The sequence below is a fragment of the Choloepus didactylus genome, chromosome 15 (assembly GCF_015220235.1).
Source record: "Choloepus didactylus isolate mChoDid1 chromosome 15, mChoDid1.pri, whole genome shotgun sequence".
NCBI lineage: Eukaryota > Metazoa > Chordata > Mammalia > Pilosa > Megalonychidae > Choloepus > Choloepus didactylus.
The window spans coordinates 67,505,891-67,525,114 of NC_051321.1; the positions used below are offsets into that span (position 1 = coordinate 67,505,891).

The 19,224-nt window shown below is 44.5% G+C and overlaps 2 protein-coding genes and 1 long non-coding RNA gene across 8 annotated transcripts in view; 2 read left to right on the top strand and 1 right to left on the bottom strand.

Annotated features, from left to right (window-relative positions):
* The window catches only part of SGPL1 (sphingosine-1-phosphate lyase 1), a 61,124-nt gene extending 56,124 nt beyond the window's left edge, over window positions 1-5,000 (top strand). Inside the window, exons 13-15 of the mRNA XM_037804295.1 lie at window positions 637-783; window positions 1,701-1,821; window positions 2,342-5,000. Of these exons, the coding sequence (XP_037660223.1) occupies window positions 637-783; window positions 1,701-1,821; window positions 2,342-2,479 (406 nt within the window). The 3' untranslated portion in view covers window positions 2,480-5,000. The remainder of the gene's footprint in view (window positions 1-636; window positions 784-1,700; window positions 1,822-2,341) is intronic.
* A 2,700-nt stretch (window positions 5,001-7,700) lies between these two features.
* Window positions 7,701-12,673, bottom strand: PCBD1 (pterin-4 alpha-carbinolamine dehydratase 1). Of its 2 annotated transcripts, none has more exons than XM_037804297.1 (4): window positions 12,578-12,673; window positions 9,616-9,747; window positions 9,026-9,106; window positions 7,701-8,172 (listed from the first exon to the last, which is right to left on the bottom strand). In XM_037804297.1, the coding sequence occupies exons 1-4, from the start codon at window positions 12,578-12,580 to the stop codon at window positions 8,074-8,076; spliced, it is 315 nt and encodes a 104-aa protein (XP_037660225.1). In that variant the 5' UTR covers window positions 12,581-12,673; the 3' UTR covers window positions 7,701-8,073. The 2 variants fall into 2 exon arrangements, with proteins under 2 accessions (XP_037660225.1, XP_037660224.1); XM_037804296.1 differs by lacking the exon at window positions 12,578-12,673 and adding an exon at window positions 12,202-12,502.
* The window catches only part of LOC119510150, a 79,713-nt gene continuing 71,424 nt past the window's right edge, over window positions 10,936-19,224 (top strand). For 3 of the 5 annotated variants that reach the window (XR_005211829.1, XR_005211834.1, XR_005211833.1), the window contains exon 1: window positions 10,936-12,409. This is a non-coding gene — a long non-coding RNA (uncharacterized LOC119510150). Of the gene's footprint in view, window positions 12,410-12,608; window positions 12,852-19,224 lie in introns of those variants that run through there. The other 2 variants (XR_005211831.1, XR_005211830.1) reach the window with 1 other exon arrangement.

Consider the following 19,224-nt stretch of genomic DNA (forward strand, 5'->3'; position numbering starts at 1 on the left):
ATGGTGAAGGAATGGAAAAGAAGGGAGGGTGATGAAATCTGGGGTCAAGCTAAGGCTAGAATTGGCTGTGTACTTCAATGTCTCTTGTTAATGCATTACTTGCCTCTCTTTCTATGTCACTGGGATTTGGAGGTGGTTTCAGAATCTTTTGAGAGTGAAGGAAAGGGGCCAAAAGGCTCATTTGAATGTCTCATTTGAAAAAGGTCCTCATACGTTTCTGATATACCCATCTGTTGAGAACCACTGTACCATTTCTTGCTTTAAGGATTACATATATGACTTTTTAGAACTGTAGAGCTATTTATGCCTCATGTACCTGGGGTGGGGAGGCTGTCATAGTTTGAGGGTAGGGCACACAGGTTAGGAGCCAGGGATTCTGATTCATTAGTTCTGGGTGGAACTTGGGTCTTAGAATATTTTTAATATTCCATCTGTGCTTCTGGCACATACCTCTCTAAAAAGAATCTCTGATCCCAAGCTAGCTTCCCCTCCTTATTTTACAAGATGAGAAAACTGAAGCGTCAGAAGGTTGGATTGGTGTAACAAGAGTGACTTTGGATGATTAAAGAGATGACAAGAGGAATATATGTGACTGAGTATCCCCCACCCCCACCCCATTTTGTTTGTTTGTTTAAGACTGGAAAACATCAAAGGCATCTATGTTTTTGGGAATCCCCAGTTGTCAGTCATTGCTCTGGGCTCCCGTGAATTTGACATCTACCGACTGTTTAACCTGATGACTGCTAAGGGGTGGCACTTGAACCAGTTGCAGTTCCCACCCAGGTAAGCTTGAAGAAGCCTCTTTGTATTTGTTTGCTCCATGACTCTTGAAGAACTTAGATAGCAATGTAACCTGAAGGATAAATTTTGACTTCTAGAACCTAGCCTTATAGTGACATCTGTGGCATGTATAGGATTTCTATCTTGCAGTCTGGAAAACAAGGCAATTAGCTTTAAAGTCTTTGAATGTCAAGGTAAAGTTTGGTGACAGCCTCCTGAGACCAGTGGTGGTCATGTTTTGTTTTGTTTTTTTATCCCACTCTTGTTCTTGCCTGTGTACTCTCCAGGCCAGTGACTGGTTATGTGAGCAATATTTAGCTCAAACTCCTCCAGAGGGTCTCTAATTGTTTAGAGGCTGCTACTATCTTCTTTAATATGCTTTCCTAACCTAATCTTCCATGATGTCTTTACACAAATATTCCATTCTTAACTGAAGAATTCTATTCAGTGTCCTCCATATACATTTGTCCTTTCCTTTGTAGGTGCTGTTGCCAGTCCCATCTGGGCTGTCCTTTTTCCTCCTCACAATTCCTCCCTCCAGGGTCGAGTTTCTCCCTTTCTGAAGTCCTTCCAGACCCTAGCCTTCTGGCCCTATCTCCATGAGGGCTTATCTGAGATAAACGTATCTCATTGGTGGACACATGATGGAAGAACTAGCGATGGGCAGCTGTGTTTATTCTCTTAGGGTGGGTCTTGATCCTGTGGAGAAGTCCCAATGTTGGCCCATATCTGAAAACCCAGGACTGGGAACTTGAGAGCCCTGATTCCCAGGACTGGGAACCATTTGGATGACTACACTTGTCAGAAATGATGGGAAGAAGCAACCAATGAATTCCTGTATCTGGGGATGCTTTGTTTTAGAATGTTTTTTCCTTTTCCAAGGTTCACCCCTCACTGTTTATCTCTCTATTCCCCCCTAGTTTTCATTTCTGTATCACATTACTGCACGCCCAGAAGCGAGTAGCCATACAGTTTCTAAAGGACATCCGGGAATCTGTCACCCAAATCATGAAGAATCCTAAAGCAAAGACAACAGGAATGGTAGGGCACTGGGTTTTTCTTCCTTTGGCAGTTTTGGTGTTGGTGGGGGGTTTAAAAGAATCAGATGACTTTGAGTCTGTTCCTCCCTCTGTCCCTTATCTACAAACCTCTTTCCTCATTCATTGATTTTAGCTGATGATCTCTGTCTCAGCCATTCCCAGGGTTGTTGGGAGCCCCAAATGTGATACTATATATAAGGTATCTGTAAAGAAATGCTATATAGTGCAGGTGGTGGTCCATTTGAGAAGAAAACTTTGACACAGGAAAGGCAAGAACCATGTTTTCTCTGGAATTTTCTACAGCAAATCTCATGGGATAGTTCCTTTGGGCAAAGTATCTGTGAAAATTTTACTGTGGCAGCTTCTGATAGAAGATGCCTATAGTGGGAATGGAGAGTATATGTTGCAGGAGGAGGGGACACTTTGGAAGCAAGGATGGGGGTGAAGGGGCTCTGAACAACAGCTTTATCCTTGTTTCTGTACCTATCCCTACTAATAATGCATCCTTGATTGATTTGCAGGGTGCCATCTACGGCATGGCCCAGACCGTGGACAGGACTCTGGTAACAGAATTGTCCTCATTCTTCTTGAACAGCTTGTACCTCACAGACACGGTAGTCCAAGGCAGCCAGATGAATGGTTCTCCCAAACCCCGCTGAGCCTGGACCCTTCCTAGCCCCGAGAGGCTTCTGGCCTTCTGGCCTTCTGAAGATTCTTTGGGTACAGAACAGGGCACCTGCAACTTTGACACCTGGTCTTGCTCCATGGAGCACGAGTCGCCTACACAATAGCTTGATCCTCAGGATTCTTTTTCTTTCCTATTCACCCTTTTGAGATTTTTAATTTTAAGACCCCTGAAAATTTCCATTACCTAATGATTTTGGCTTTGTTTTAAATTTCATCCTAGGAATTGTTTTAACCATGGCCTTTTCTAATCTTTCTGACTCTCAACTTCATTAATCATTGTGTGGCGCCTCTTACCTGTCCTGCTTCCTTAGGGACTCTAGGCTTCAGATTCTGAGATAGCACAAGGTTTTCTTTGTGTTCTCAGGCAGATTCTTTGACTAGTCAGGTAGCTGCCTGTAACAGGTGTTTCCCCAGGTGGGTCTTACATATACTCTAAGCAGGATGCCCTCATTTTAAGAATATGTTAACTGTTCCTCTTAGAGTCACTTTTATTGCAACTAGTTTTATTTTTCCAGGCCATTGCTCCCCCTTAGGCAGGACCTGGAGTGGTTGGGCCTATTTGCTCAGTCATAGAGGGGGGTTTGGAGTGGTCCCTTTTGGGCTGGCAGTAGATTCTTGTTGAAATGCTGTTCCCATTGGTTCGTTCTTGTTTTCATGGACTATGAAGAGAACATGGATACCAGAGAATCTAGAATTGCTAGTGGTTAGTACAAACCTGAACCCTCTCCTGGAGTGGTGATGATCAGAAATCAGACCCTTTACTATACTTGTCTCATACTTTTCTGAGTATTAGAGTAGGATGAGCCCCCAAGTTCAGATATATGTCCCCATAGTTGGTGGTGATTCCCTCCCTCAATTGCATTTAAGCTAATATGTAATGAGAATTATGTTTGCTTGAAGTAACAATTCAAAGTGCCGTCACGAGTTGCCTTGACTTACCCTAATGAGGATAGCATGAGAGAGCCCTTATGGCAAGAAAAACTTTCTGTCTCCCTTAGTGTGTTCTTCCTAAAGGAGTGGTTAGCAATATAAATTAGAAATATATTTCCGTAACAAAAATTTATTCAGCTCCCAAAGGTACTATGGCAGTTTAGCCTTCAGTAGTGGACATTTCTCAGCCCTGGCTAAGAGGGAGCAGCTTAGGATGACATTAACTTTTGGGAATAGGAAAGCATGATGGTAAGCATCAATTATGGTCTAGGGCCTGGAATTCTTTCACAAGACTCTGCTCAGGGTGGTGCAAGGGCAGGACCAAACCCTGCACGCACTTCCTACCCTCTTCCCCCGTGTTGGCCCTTGACCCACGTTGAGCCACTGTCCTGCTCTAATGATGTCACGATGTGTGCCTTTCTCTTCAGTGGTGAGCAGTGAGCTATACCTGACCTAGGTCTTAGGGGAAATGCATCAATTTTTGAGGTTTTATTTGGGTAGGGAGGTTCTTAGGACAAATCAGGAGAAACTTTCCTCTGTTACATTCCCCTTCTCAGGGACTCCTGAACATCCATCCTCTCCAGGATGGTATCCTCTAGCCTCCCTCCCTGGGAATGCTAGCTGGGAGAGCCACGAGTACCACGCTTCTTAGCATGTTTGTCTAAAGTGTTCGTTAGCAGTGTACTTCCTACACAGTAACTGTGACTAGCTGGCCATGTCACTTCAGGATTGGGGTGGGGTGTGTGTGTGTCTGTGTTTTCCTCCTGTTTGCTCTTAGTGCATTGTGGGCTCCAAGGATGGTTGGTGTTCGTGTGTGACAGCGGGAGAGGCCGGGGTCCTCGGGACATGGGGATCATGTTTCTGCCCAGTTGCTGAACTGGCAGGCATCTCCTTTTGAGGGAGTATCTGTAGTAGAGCCATGCAAGAATTGTCTCTTGGGTCCCCAGTGCATTGTGTGGAGGAGGTCCAGGGAGCCAGAACCACCAGCAGGCACCACCATTTTTTGCCAGCTGCTAAAATGGAGAAGCATGTGCCCAGTAGAGCATGCTCACACTTCCAGTGGCTCCCCAGGACCACACTCCTGAGCCACTCACTTCCTCGGTACTGTGACAGCATTGGTGCAGGGGGGTGGTGTAGTTTTCAAAGGGACCTATTGCAGTCATTTTAATTTATGATTAAGAGCCTTAGTTTGACAACACTGTTTTTAGGTTTTTCACTTGGTGTGTATTTGTGGGCTGTACGTGCACATCGTAATAGCTAGTTTGTGGCTGAGGTGGGATGGAGTGTCTTCCTTGTATCATGTTTCTAGCAGGTATCATATTAGCTCTGCAGAAACTAAATTGTCTTGTTTCTGCATTAGAAATAAGTGTTCATGCAGACATACTGCCATGTCACTTTTAATAGGATCAGTTTTATACTTGGAAAATGGTACTTGCCTTATTGTTTTCTTTCTGTCTTACCTAACCTCCTTCTTCCCAGCTCAGCACTGCTTTCTCAATTGCAGCAATAACCTCTTAAAAAGCTATTAAATAATTAAATGTCCCAAGTCTCGATCACTGTGAATGGTTGCATTCATTTATTTACCTGAGCACACACGAGATCACAAATGGGGTTGTGGCAGCACTTGAATTGGCAGCTGATCAGCAGTCGCCTCCTTGTGGTGAAATGGTTGTGTTGACCAGTGATATTAGGGCGCATAAAAAACACACTGATTTCCTAGCACTTTAATAGCTGATTGGTCTCTACCAGGAGTTCCCCAGGGCCAGGGTCCCTGCCTGAGGTTTATTGTTCTTTTCTTCATCTACTTCTGCTTACATCTTAATGATGGATTGAGTCACCTGGGGTGGTCTCCAGCCAGTTGGGTAGTGTCACTCGGTCTAATAATGGGATTTTAGGTCACTGACTTCAAACCCTGCATTTGGTTTGGGAACTGATAGAACCCTTCAGATTATCTTGGTAGAGTAACCTCTGGGCATCTTGCCAAGCCAAGCTGAGCTGTCTTCTCTAGTTTTCTGCCAAATGGCTCAGTTCCCCAAGCACCTACTTGTTTTTGGGGTAAGCCCCAGAGAGAGGGACAAGGATATGCTTGAATTAGGAGGCCTGGCCCATGTAAGAAGTAGTGTCTGGGATGCTTTGCTTCCCCACTGGGCTCCTGGTAGCATAACAGCTTTTACCTAGACCCAGTAGCGACAGAATGGCTGAGGCCTGATTTGAGAGCCACCAGTTATAGCCTGGGTAAACAGAAGATCAGGCTTTTGATAGCTTTTCCTTGATTTGGAGTCTTAATTGCCTTACTTTCTTTTGTGCTGTCCTCTTTTGTATAATCTCTTCTCTCCATAACATCCTTCCTTATAATTTCAATTATTTGGGTTAATTTTAGAATAAATGTATTTCCTTCTAAAAAGTGTGATATATATATATAAGGATTAACTATAACAGTATTTTACAAGATGGATAACAATCATTTCAGAAACAGAGCATGAGCTTTTCCCTTTCCAGCTAATTCAAACTCACAGTGCCATGCATAAAGCATTTGAAAAGCTTCCCATTTCCTGAAAAAACAATTTGGGAAAGTTAGCGCATAATCTAAGAGAAGGGCCTCAAAGCAGAAAGAAATGGGTGGCCAACACATGGGTTTTATGGCTGCCTTTCTGTGCCACGCTGTACAACAGCATGCAGTGCTGCCCTAGAGGCCTGGCTAACAGGCGGGTGGGCAGGTGCATAGCAGGAAGTGTCTTGTTCTGCTTCACACCGTCTCATACAATAGTGTCCTCCAGGCTGGCAGCTTTCCACCCTTGACCCCTAACAGTAAGCAGAGGTAGGAAGGTCCTCTGCACCTCCATGAATGACTCTGCACCTCCATGCCAGTAAGTGTCTTCTGTCCCCCAACCCTCAGACATCAGATCAAAACACATTTCGAAGAATGTTGTAGATGGGAGACCACTGTCTGGATCTTGTTGGTTTTGATGTTAACCTTTGTGGAGAAATTGCTGTCAACACAGGCACTGATATTCCTTTCTAGCAAATGAACCAGGAACGGGGTCCCGCCCTGCTAGTTCCTCCTATGAACAGTGTGCTGATTTCTCATCCACTGACATCTGCCTCTTTTCGGGCCTTTGTTGGGGTACTGACCCATTGCACGTGACTGCGTTGTGACACTGCTACATGCCTGCTCCAAGTGACCCTGGCATTTACAAGTCAGCTTAGTACCCAGACCGTGCTTCAAGTTAGAGACCCAGGTGAGAATCCTGGAGAAGGGCTTCCCAATCTTTCCATCTTGAACTATTGCATGGCATGCACACTGGGATAAGGATGAGTGCTCCCAGCCGCCTCCCAACCATTCCAAGGGCTAAGGGGAACAGTACTTTGTGCCCTCTTATCCCAGTCATGGCACATCAGTGGGAATATTCTCTCCTAGAGGGATACCAGGCTGGAAAAGTGACCTGTGCAAACCAGTTCCTTAACAATTCTTGTGGTAAACAGCCTGTCAGCTCCTAAGCTGTGCCTTGTGTGACTCCTCTAGGTGAATAAAACCATGCAAGCTCTGAATCCTTTTCTAAGTGGAAACTACAGAAAGCATTAGGACTAGAAATCTTAGCTGTGTCATAGACCAGAAAGAAGATAATATGGTCCCAGACAGCCTTTCTAGTCATGGGTCCCACCATACATCTCACACAAGTACCCTATGCACTTTATCTTTGTGCACGATGCTTCCTCAGCCACTGCTGCCTCAAGAATCCTACCAGGTCTCTGAGACATAACTCAAACAAAAGCCTCTGTCCTGATTGGCCCTTGTCAGCGTTACTTGCTTCTTTGTGTTCCCATAGCTCATTTCTTTTCCTGCTATCTAGCACCAACTTAATTCATCCTACCTAGTCAGTCATAGTTACAAACAGTCCAGTGTAGCTCTTGGCACATGCCAGGCATTTAATGATGGTTCTAGTTCATTAAGCAGACAATCTGATCTGTTTGCTATGGGTTTACTTAATTCAAGTCTACTTTTTCATTCTTCCATACTTCCATACTGTTCCCTTGTTTGACTACCCCAGATGATAATGAATGAACTTGAAGGCAGGGTAGCCTGGTCCCCTTTTGTCCCCCAGTACCTAGTACAGAGTAAGTGCTTTAATTGCCTGTCAGCTGACTCCAATTTGGATTGACCGGTGGAAAAGAACATTCTAGAGTCTGAAACTAAGTGAGAAATACAAGAGTTTTATTTGAGGAATAAAAGCACATTGTGTTTTCATCACTTTAGGGCTTTGGTTTCCATGATAGGACTTTGTTTCACCCTCTATCACAGCTTCTTGTGAAATGAATTAGAAAAGGAGCAAGACACAACTGGGAAAGAAATTACTGTTGCTGGGAAATTACAAAGAAAGGGAAAAGCTTATTTAAATGAGTGTACACATAACAGAGCCCCAAGAATGAAGAGAGTGGTGTCGGGGGAAAGGTCTTCAATCCTGGTGTTGGCAGTGAAGCAGTCATTGCCTCTTTCCACAGCAAAGACTCACCTCCAAACAGAGGCAACAAGATTGACTTGGCAATTCTGACTTGCAGCAAGGTCTTCTTGGTTCCCTCCCTGGTTCCAGTTTAGTCACTTGCTAACCCCGAGGAATTAAGAGAGGAAAGGCAGGATCTATGCCATGGACACTGCTACTTGTTCGATGAAGCTGGCCAAGTTTATGTCCCGTTCTGAAAGGCCTGCACACTCATGGGTGCTCAGGGTGATGTGAACCTGAAACAAAACCAGAAATGCAGGACCAGCTCATTCCACTGACTGAAGTTACTTAAGAGCAGGAGCGAGCCTTTAGCTATTGGGCTCCGCCATATCGAGAGCTCCAGGATAGTAGTAGCTGGTCACTAAAATTTCTCCTTGAGCTGTCTTCCTGATAACTATTCACATGTCTGTAACAACACCTCAAAACCATCTTCAACCACATCTCCCCTTAGATGTTTTTCAAAAATGATGACTTCAACTATAGGACAAAAATTAAACAGCTAAATATCAAGAGCAAACTAAAGGCTAAGAAAAGACCAAAAACCAACTCCAACTCTTCAACTCTATCAATTTACAAATAGCCTCTTCCAGCCTTAATGTTTTTATAAAACAATCCAGCATAGCTCTTGGCATAAGGCAGGTGATGAATGACTGTTTCAATTCACTGAGCACAGTCTGATCTGTTTGCTGTGCATGGGTTTTCTTAAATCAAGCCTCTCTCTTTGCATTCTTCCATACTTCCTGAAAGATTTAAGCCCTTTAGAGCTATTAACAAAGAAGTATGCCTGTTTCCCATGGCCTGTCCTTCCTTGGGTTTTGCCTTCTCAATATCTCAATATCTCACAAGTGTTTTAATTTGCATGCTTTAATTTTTAGTGAGAAAGTATTTTCCAGGGGTGTTTATGTTTATGTTAAGAACAGGCAATCTTAATGAGGTCAAGAATGAGATAACGGGATGGGGTGAGAGGACAGTTCACTTATGAGTGAGGCTGGCCCATAGTCAAGTCCAAGGCAGGGGCCTTCGCAGTGAGTTGGAGTTCTCTGAAGTGGGTGGGGGCCGAGCAGAATAGAGGTGTACACTGTCACTCACCTTATTGTACACGTTAAACCATTCAGGATGGTGATCCAGTTTCTCAGCCTGCAGGGCCACTCTTGTCATGAACCCAAATGCCTATTGCAGTGAAGAGTCCCAGGTTAGTGTTCTGAGAGAAAGGAGTCCTGGCCCCATTTATGGCCAGTTTCAGGCCTAAATGCAGCAAGGTGGACCAGCTCACTAAGAGGGAGACCTTTCTAGCTTAACTCACTGCCCCTTTGGCATTCTGACCCTGGTTCTGACGCTCCAGTGTAAGGCTGCCCTTCTGTAGTAGGAAGGAAGTCTTGTTACTTGGATCACTAACGAGGTAGAAACACCAGAAGAGGTTTAGTCTTGGTGAGTCTTTTGGCCTCACAGCTACATTCTGTTTCTAGAACTATCTCCTCTTAGGATCCTTCCTAAAAGGTCCAGATAGGGAGAGCCCAAGACCCATCTCCTCACCCTCAACCTCCAAGGATGACACTTTCCAAGTAATTTAGGGGTTAATTTCCTCCTTGGCACAGCCCCCAGGGTAGTGTGGTGTCTGAAAATCTAAGGTGGAGAACAAATTCTAACCCTCAGAAAACTTTCCCACCCTGGCCCCATACCCTATTGAAGTCTTTGAAATGGAACTGCTTGAAGATGGCATCGCGGCCTTCCAGCTCATTCCACCCCACAGCCCTCAGGTTTGGCAACAGTTGGTCCCTCTCCTCAGCACTTAGCCTGTGTGCTTTGCCAGCCTGAGGGGAAAAAAACAGAGGCCTAAGGGCATTTCTTTTTACAGATCAAAACAGAAGTGCTCGGACCTTTGGGCGATCTGGCCAGCCTCCACTGGTGGCTGGGCGCTGGGTGACACTGTTAAAAGGGCAGCAGACTGGTCCTGTTCAGGAGGTGGCATCCTGGCTTATTCACTGATAGGTTCTTAGGTCTTGGGTTTTAACCTCACTCAGAGAAAGAAAATCCCTAAATGTAATGCGAATAACCACAAAGCCATCTGACTGAGAACATGCCCCCCCCCCAAAAAAAAAGTCTTACAAGAGGGCCCCCTCCTCCTATCAAACTGGGGTCTATTACATTAATGAGAAGTACAAGTGAAATCAAGCCCAGAGGCAAATGGATTGCAACACAACCTTTCAGGAAAACTACCCCCAACTCTCCAGTCTTCCTTTTCCTATTATCCACCTGATCTAGACCACTCCCGCGCCTCTACCCTTACTCACTTTCAGTTGTATTGAAAAGGAAACTGAAGCCTAGAGAGGGCAAGTGGGGAAATAATGTGTCCACAGACTCCCAATCCCCCTTCAGTGATACTGTTCCCAAAGTGTGGTCTTGGACCACCTATGGCAAATAAATGCAGATTCTAGGTCCTTTCCCAGACCTGCTGAATGAGCATCCTGGGAGCCCAGGAAGGAACCAGGAATTCTTAGGCACATTGCAGGTGATAGCCACTGGCACCACTTCTCAGTGGGCTCTCTTCACTCTTGCCACGCAGCCTCCATTGTTCAATGGCCAGCCTAGGCTTCGCAGGTTTTCCGTCCTCTGTCCTGGCAGCACAGAAGGCCAAGGGCAATGGACAAACTCGGTCCCTGTTCTATTTACCTATTGTGCAAAATGGCCCCAAGGCAGCCCATACTGGCTCAACCAGACCATGAGTTGAACCCAATACCAGGAAGCAAAGGTCAGCTCTTTCTTCTAGGAGTAACTATCTAGTCCAGGAGCCTAAAGGATCCCAGAATTTAGACTCCTGCAATAGAACCACTGAGGACAGAAACAAAGTGCAAATTTGAAAATGAATCAACTAGTTAGAAAAGAAAAAAAAAAAAAAAAAGGAAAATGAATCAACTAGATCTGAGAAGAGAAAGTGCAAGATGTTAATTTAGCATTTGTGAGGCTGCCTGAAGAGGAAGTCCTGGGTTGGATTGGCAGGACTGGTTCAAGCCCCAGTTCCACCAGTCCCAGCCATGTGGCCATGTGCCACGTCACCTCTCTTGGTTTCATAGGTAAAGGGGGGACAAGAACCTCCCCTAATGGGTCAGCATGAGGGGCCAGTGGGACAAGTTAGTAAACTACATTATTAAGCAAGTAGTCACCTGCATTTTTAAAAGACTTCCTGGGGCAAATGGGCTTGAGATGGGCCCTGTAGGTTTTGGGTAGGATTGAAGGTGCATTGCAGTGCTCTGATAAGTCCTCCCTCCTGAAAATGGGCGTCCTCTCTGGATTGATCTGGTTTGGTCCCTCTCCTCCCCTCCACTGCACTCTGGATGGCTACAGAGATGGCAGAGTTTGCTGACGTCATCTGCCGAAGCTCTTTCTATTCCAGAACTTGCCCTTTCTCCGTGGCTGATGAGCCTGGTTTGTGTATCCAAGCAACCAGATGGCTGAAGTCCCCTGAGCCATTAGAATCCATTGTTTACTCCTTTAGCTCTGAAAGGTCTGGGTGGGTACTGGTGAGCTCCTGGGGAACCCCCCTTTTCTTTAGAATCTTCTGGAAGACTGGGGCTTCCAAATCTGGAGGCTAAAATGATTCTGGGCTCTCGGGATTAGCGAAGGGGAAGGGGTCATGTTTGCTTGGTAGATCACAGCTTAGGCCTGGACTCTGCCTCCAGCCTCCCGGGCAGTGTACAGAGGGGTTACTGATTACCCACTGTCTGCCTCAGTGCATCTCACAATCTGCCTTGCTCACCCCCTACAGCCATAGCCTTCAAGATGCCATACCAGTTGCCACTGCAGTTCTCGACTGCTTCTAATGTGTTTGGACCAGAAATCAGCTGTGTTTAGTAAAACTTCTGGGGCCTAGAACCTCCTTGTTGTTCCCATGGGCTCACGCTCACCTCCCTAGCTGGGGTTGGGGTGGGGGTGGAGGGTGGCTGAAGCACAGTTGAGCAAAAGGCCTGTGATCCTCCTGGCCTGGGGTAAGATGGTCCTGAGCGATCGCGACCCCACTGCTGGACAGACTTCAAACTAGGCATCAGAACAGAGGGTGTCCTTCCAGTCACACCCCACACCAGGGGTGGGGGGTGGAAGTGCAAGCAACAAGGGGCAGGAATACGCACTCAGGGGAACACGCAAATTCACAGCTCCCGATCCCCACACACTCCCCACCCCCCAAATATAGAATAGAATCAGTGCCTCTCAGGGGGACGATATCCTCCGGCTCACTGTGACGCCCCTCCCCACCCCGTCCCCAGACTCACCGCCCCATCTCTACCCTGGGAGGTCATAAGCGCCGCCCCAGCACGGTGGTGCGGAGGGAGCAGTAGCCCGGCTGTCCCGCGTCGCTGCCACCGCCCTTCTCCGAGCCTCAGTTTCCCCCGCTCACGTCTGGACGGTGGGAGCGGGCCGAGAACTCGAGGCTGCCATCTGAGGCCTGGAGACGCCGACTCCGGGCCCAGCGCGCGGCAGGTCTGCAGCGGGTTCCCGAGCGCCCCTCCCTCTCCCTCCCTCGCGGCTGGCCTCAGCCAGGAACCTGCGCGGGCCCCCTCCCCTCGGAGCCCCGCGGCGGCGGCCCCCTCGCGCGACCCCGCGCCCCGCAGCCCGGATCGCGGTCCCCTGCGGGCCCCTCCCCCTCACCATGTCCGAGCGCGGGGCGGTCGCGGCCGAGCAGCCGGCCGGGCGGACAGAAGAGCGCCGCGGGCCCGCGCACTGGGCGAGCCGCCGGGCGGGGCGCGGAAGGGCCACCCCCGGGGCGGGGCGGAGCTTGAAGCCCCGGAGCGGTCTGCAAGCCTGGAAGCGTCCGCGGGTCTGGGCAGAGCCCTCGCGCCAGGGAGGAACCTGGAGTCCCGCAGGAGCCCGGAGCCGCGGTCCGGTCTGCGTTTCCGCGGAAGCCTGGGCCCCGCCGACCCCGGTAATGATTAATGGCCACCACGGGCGCCCACGGGTAAAGAGGGATCACTCGGGCTCTGCTCCTTTCCAGCACTGTCCTTTCAGAGCTGTTCTCGGCTCCCTTTTACAGGGGTCCTCGGGGTTAAGGACTCGGCTTCGAATGAGTTTGAATCCTGCATTGCTGCTTACCAGCTGTGTGATCCTGAGCGCAAGATTCCCAGTTTTTTCTTTTTTAAAAAAACACTTTATTGGGGATATTAATTTTTATTGCAGTTTTGTTGAGATATATTCCCACACCATACAATCCATCCAAAGTATACAGTGACTCACAGTATCATCACATAGTTGTGCATTCATCAGACAATCTTAGAACATTTTCGTTACTCAAAACAAAAAACAAAACCAAAACCATCCCATGTCCTTATCCCCTCCCCTCATTATTGACCCTTAGCGTTGGTATGCTACATTTGTTACTGTTGATGAAAGAATATTAAAATATTATTAACTATAGTCCATAGTTTACAATAGAAACATTTTTCTCATATACCACTTATTAACTCCTTGTAATAGTGACGCACATGTGTTCTAATTCATGAAAGAGCTTTTTAATATTTGTACAGTTAATCACACTCATCATCCACCACGAGATTCACTGTTAACAGTCCCATAATTCAGTGTTTATTACACTCACGGTAATGTGCTACCATCACCTCTATCCATTTCCAAACATTTAAATTCAACCTAGTTAAAAATTCTGCACACATTAAACATCCACTTCCAATTCTCTAGCCTCACTCTATCTTCTGGTAACCTGTGTTATAGATTTTATGACCATGAGTTTACATATTATAATTAGTTCATATTAGTGAGCCCATACAACATTTGTCCCTTTGTGTCTCAACATAATGTCCTCAGGGTTCCTCCATGTTGTCATTTGCTTCAGAACTTCATTCCTTCTTACCTTCTTACTGCTGAAAAATATTCCGTTGTATGTGTGTACCACATTTTGTTTTGTTTCCACCTTTTGGCAATGGTTAATAATGTTTCTTTGAGCTTCGGTGTGCAAATGTCTGTTAGCGTCCCTGCTTTCAGTTCTACTGGGTATGTCCCTAGTAGTGGGATTGCCAGATCATATAGCAGCTCTATACTTAGCTCCCTGAGGAAACGCCAGACTGTCTTTTTACATTGCCACCAGCACTGAATAAGTGTTCCTCTTTCTCCACATCTTCGCCAGCAGTTGCAGTTTCCTGTTTGTTTAATAATGACCATTCTAGCAGGTGTGAGATGATATCTCGTGGTTTTGATTTGTACTTCTCTAATAGCTAGTGAAGTTGAGCATTTTTAAAATGTGCTTTTTAACCATTTGTATTTCCTCTTTGAAAAAAATATCTATTCAGGTCATCTGCCCATTTTTTAATTGGGTTGTTTGTCTTTTTATTGTTGAGTTGTAGGATTTCTTTATATATTTGGGAAATCAAACCCTTATCAGGTATGTGGTTTCCAAATATTGTCTCCCATTGTTGCCTGCCTTTTCACAAAGTCCTTTGAAGCACACACGTATTTAGTTTTGAGGCAGTCCCATTTATCTATTTTTTTCTTTCATTGCTTGTGCTTTGGGCATAAGGTCTAAGAAACTTACCACCTATCACTGATCTTCACTTTCCTACATTTTTTTCTAGGAGTTTTATTGTATTGGCTCTTATATTTAGGTCTTTGATCCATTTTGAGTTACTTTGTTGTGTAGGGCGTGAGTTAGGATTCCTTTCATTCTTTTGGATATGGATATTTATTGGTGTGTTATTGCCATTCAATAATCTGCAAATATTTAATGTGTACATATCTTTGTATGGACATAAACTTTCATTTCCCTTGGGTAAATACCTAGGAGTGGAATGGTGTGCTGGTTTGGATATATTATGTCCCCTAGAAAAGCCATATTCTTTAATGCAGTCTTGTGGGGCAGACTGATTAGTCTGTTGATTAGGGTGGAACCTCTGATTGAATTATTTCTATGGAGGTGTGGACCCTGCCCATTCAGGGTAGATCTTAATTAGTTAATTGGAGTCCTTTAAAGGGAGCTCACAGAGAGAGCAGAGAGGACAAAAAGCCCCAAGCTGACAGAGATGCCAAGAGATGCTTGGAGATGCAGACAGAAGGATGTTTGGAAATGCTAAACTAAGAGATAAAGCCTAGAGTTATCTTTGGAGAAGCTAAGCGAGGACCTCCAGATGCTTAGAGAGAAATGTCTTGGGAGAAAGAAGCAAGAATGCAAAGGAGCTAAGAGGGGAGCTAAGACAGATGCCTAGAGACCTTTTGGAGAAAGCCATTTTGAAATGCAACCCAGGAGCAAAGGACCAGCAGATGCCAGCCACGTGTCTTCCCAGCTGACAGAGGTGTTCCGGATGCCACTGGCCGTTCTTCAGTGAAGGTATCCTCTTGTTGATGCCTTAGTTTGGACACTTTCATGGCCTTGGAACTTTAAATTTGTACCCAAATAAATCCCCTTTATAAAAGCCAGTCCATTTCTGGTATTTTGCTAACGTCAGCGTTAGCAAACGGGAACAAATGGGTAGATCATATACTAGGTGTATGTTTGTAGTGTTTTAGGAAGCTGCCAAACTCTTTTCCTAAGTGATCCTATCATTTAACATTCTCACCAACAGTGTATGAACGTTCCAGTTCCTCTACATTCTTGCCAAAACTTGGTATAGCCAATCTTTAAAATTTTAGCCATTCTAATTGATGTATAGTGATATCCCTTTGTGGTTTTTATTTGGGTTTCCTTAATGACTAATGATGTTGAACATCTTTTCAGGTATTTATTTGTCATTAGTAAATCATCTTTCCTGCACATTTTTTGGGGTGAGGGGCTTGTTTGTTTTCTTATTGAATTTTGAATACAAGAATTTTATCAGCTGTATGATCTGCAAATATTTTATTTGCATTCTTTTATGGTGATGAGCAAAAATTTTAATTTTGATGAAATGCAATTTATCAAAATTTTATTTTATGGATTGCTATTTTGGTGTGGTAATTAAGAAATCTTTGCCTAATCCAAAGTCACAAAGATTTTCTCCTGTGTTTTCTTCCAGAAGTTTTATGGTTTTTTGGCTTTACAATTAGGTCTGTGATCCATTTTGAGTTCAATTTTTTATGTGATGGGAGTTATGGATCCAAATTTACTTTTTGCATATTGATACTCAATGGTTCTTTTCTCCACTGAATTGCCTTTCCACATTTGTAAAAAACAAATTGACTGTATATGTGTGGGTTTATGTTCCATTGGTCTATTTGTCCATTTTGACACCAGTAGCACACTGTCTTGATTACTATAGCTTTATAAAAAATCTTGGAGTCAGGTAATAAAGTCCTCCTACATTAAAATTTCTTTTCTCTTAACTTTTTAAAATGCAATTTTATTGAGATGTAGTCACATACCATAAAATCATCCAAAGTATACAATCAGTTGACCACAATGTCATCATAATAGTTGTGCATTCATTGCCACAATCCAGTTTTTGAACATTCACATTACTCCAAGAAATAAAAATAAAAATAAAAGTGAAAAAGAACACCCCAAACAGCTCATACTCCTTCCTCCACCCCCACCCCCATTATTCATTTACTTTTTGTCATCATCTGTCCATACACCAGACAAAGGGAGTGTGGGCCAGAGGTTTTCACAATGACACGGTAACACCGTATAAACTATATAGTTATACAATCATCTTCAAGAATCAAGGATACTGGATTACAGTTCAACAGTTTCAAGTATTTCCTTCTAGCTATTCTAATATACTAAAAACTAAAAAGGAATATCTGTATAATATCTATATAATAACCTCCAGAATGACCTCTCAACTCCATTTGAAATCTCTCAGCCACTGAAAGATTTCATTTTGTTTAATTTATTTTCCCCCTTTTGGTCAAGATTTTCTCAGACCCACGATGCCAGGTCCAGGCTCATCCCTGGGAGTCATGTCCCACATTGCCAGGGAGATTTACACCCTTGGGAGTCATGTCCCATGTAGAGGGGAAGGCAGTGAGTTCACCTGCATTGTTGGATTGGAGAGAGAAGCCACATCTGAGCAACGAAAGAGGTTCTCTGGGGATGACTCTTAGGCACAATTATACCTAGGCTTAGCCTCTCCTTTGCAGTAACAAGCTTCATAAGGGCGAGTCCCAAGTTTGAGGGATTGGCCTACTACAATGGTACTCCCCAATGCTTGCAAGAATATCAGAAATTCCCCAGGTGGGGAAGTTTAATATGTCCAGTCTTTACCCATGTTAGGTCAGAGTTGTTTAGGAATCCACACAATGCAGCGAGTCATGGTTTAAGTAGAGAGTTTAAGGTTTATTAGAGGAAGAAAGCAGAAGAAAGCAGGTGGGAGCCAATGAAAAGAAAGAAAGGAAAATTGCTCCGGCTCTCTATCTGAGAGCAGCAATTTTTAAAGGAAAAAACCACGTGGGGAGGGAAGGGTGTCCTGTGTTTTGAGTGGGTGAGGGCTTATCATTTTCTGAGCTGACTGGTTACTAGGTTCTAACACACTACTCTTTGATGTGGACTGTATTATCTATGTGGAGGAAGCAGGCCTTTTGGCTTGTTTTTGGTCATTCATCTTATGGACCTATCTAATCTTGCCTTATCTGCCTTTTGGGGTCTAGGTGCCACTGTGACTGGGATTTTTAAAACAGCCTTTAACCCTTAGTTTATGGCACACCTGGTATCTGTGAGATAAGCAGCAGGGCCGCTGGATCAGACATTCCTTCTATATGTTAGACTCTTTTTTCTGGGGTCTGACAACCCAGTCCCTCCAGGGGGCTTGGCAAATACTTCTTATTCTCTGCCCAAATTACTCTGGGATGTATCAGGGTTTCATGCTAACCTGTACAAACCGATCAGATTTCACCCCCTATTCAAGGTTCCGTCTAATTATGGTGTTTGAGTAAACTGACCATACATGTTACATTATATAGAATACTACAGAATATATCGATTTTCCACCAAATAAACATCTCTTCCTTTGGTCTCACACAGAAGTTGAAGTTTTAAAACACAGTCAATATCATCCTTTTCCCTTTAGTCTGGTTTACCTTAGTCCTAACCAAGTCCGTTTTGTTAATGTCTCCAATTAAAGTGTGATCTCTTTTTCAGCTTCTTCAACCTTTTCTGTATGCGGCAATGCTGACATTCTTAGATGCCAAACTCTGGCTCTGAGTCTCAGATGTCACACAGGTACCCGAAGTTCCAGGAACCAACCAGGTTATACACAAACAGCTCATCATCTCAGAATTTAGAAATAGCTATTACAACTCAGGAATAGATGTAACTGTGGTAAGAGCTTACAATCTAGGAACCTTTACCATAAGCCTTCCCCTGACAACCTATGCTCTCAGATTCAGTTCTCAGAGTTTGCACATTATAGTTAGTCCATATTAGTGAGGCATTATAATGTTTGTCTTTTTGATTCTGACTTCTTTCACTCACCATACTGTCCTCAAGGACCATTCACCTAGTTGTATACCTCACAACTTCATTTCTTCTTGCCGACGCTCAGTATTCCATTGTATGTGTACCCCAGTTCACCATCTGTTGTCCGTCAGTGTACCCTTAGGTCTCCTCCATTGCAAATTGTGAATACTGCCACCATAAACACCAGTGTGCAAAGTCCATTCATGTCCCTGCTCTCAGTTCTTCCAAGTATATACCCCATAATGGGGCTGCAGGGCCATATGGAAACCCCATAGTTAGCTTCCTGTGGAACCACCACACTGCCCTCCAGATGAGCCGCCCCATTCTACTTCCCTACCAACAGTGAATGGGCACATCCTCTCTCCACGTTTTCTCCAGCACTTCTATCCCTTTATTTATTTTTCAAACAGTTTTATTCACACACCATACAATCCATTCTAAGTAAACAATCAGTGATTCCTGGTATAATCACAAAATTATGTGTTCATCACCACAACCTACATGAGGACATTTCCATTTCTTCCACAAAGAAAGAAGAAAAGGAAAAATAAAAGAAGAAAAATATAAAAGAAGAAAAATAAAAATAAAGTAAAATACAATGTAAAGGTCAGACAGCACCACCACCACCAAGAATCCCATATGACACCCTTTTATCCCCCCTCTTATAGACATTTAGCTTTGGTATTATTGCCTTTGTTACAATTTATGGAAGCATTCTTACAATATTACCATTAATTATAGACTCTGGTTTGCACTGATTGTATTTTTTCTCCTATACCATCCAATTTTCAACACCTTGCAATGTTGACATTAATTTGTTGTCCCTCTTTTGAAAATATTCTTATATTTGTACATTTAATCACCATCATTGACCACTCTAGGTTTCGCTAAGTTGTACAATTCCAGTCTTTATCTTTTATCT

What these genes read in the sequence shown, in the direction of transcription:
- PCBD1 (XM_037804296.1), bottom strand. Translation starts at nt 12,228, where the DNA reads ATGACCTCCCAGGGTAGAGATGGGGCG. An exon ending in CCCAGGGTAGAGATGGGGCG is followed by an intron (nt 9,748 to 12,201) that starts GTGAGTCTGGGG and finishes TTTTCCCCTCAG; the next exon opens with GCTGGCAAAGCACACAGGCT. An exon ending in GGTTTAACGTGTACAATAAG is followed by an intron (nt 8,173 to 9,025) that starts GTGAGTGACAGT and finishes GTTTTGTTTCAG; the next exon opens with GTTCACATCACCCTGAGCAC.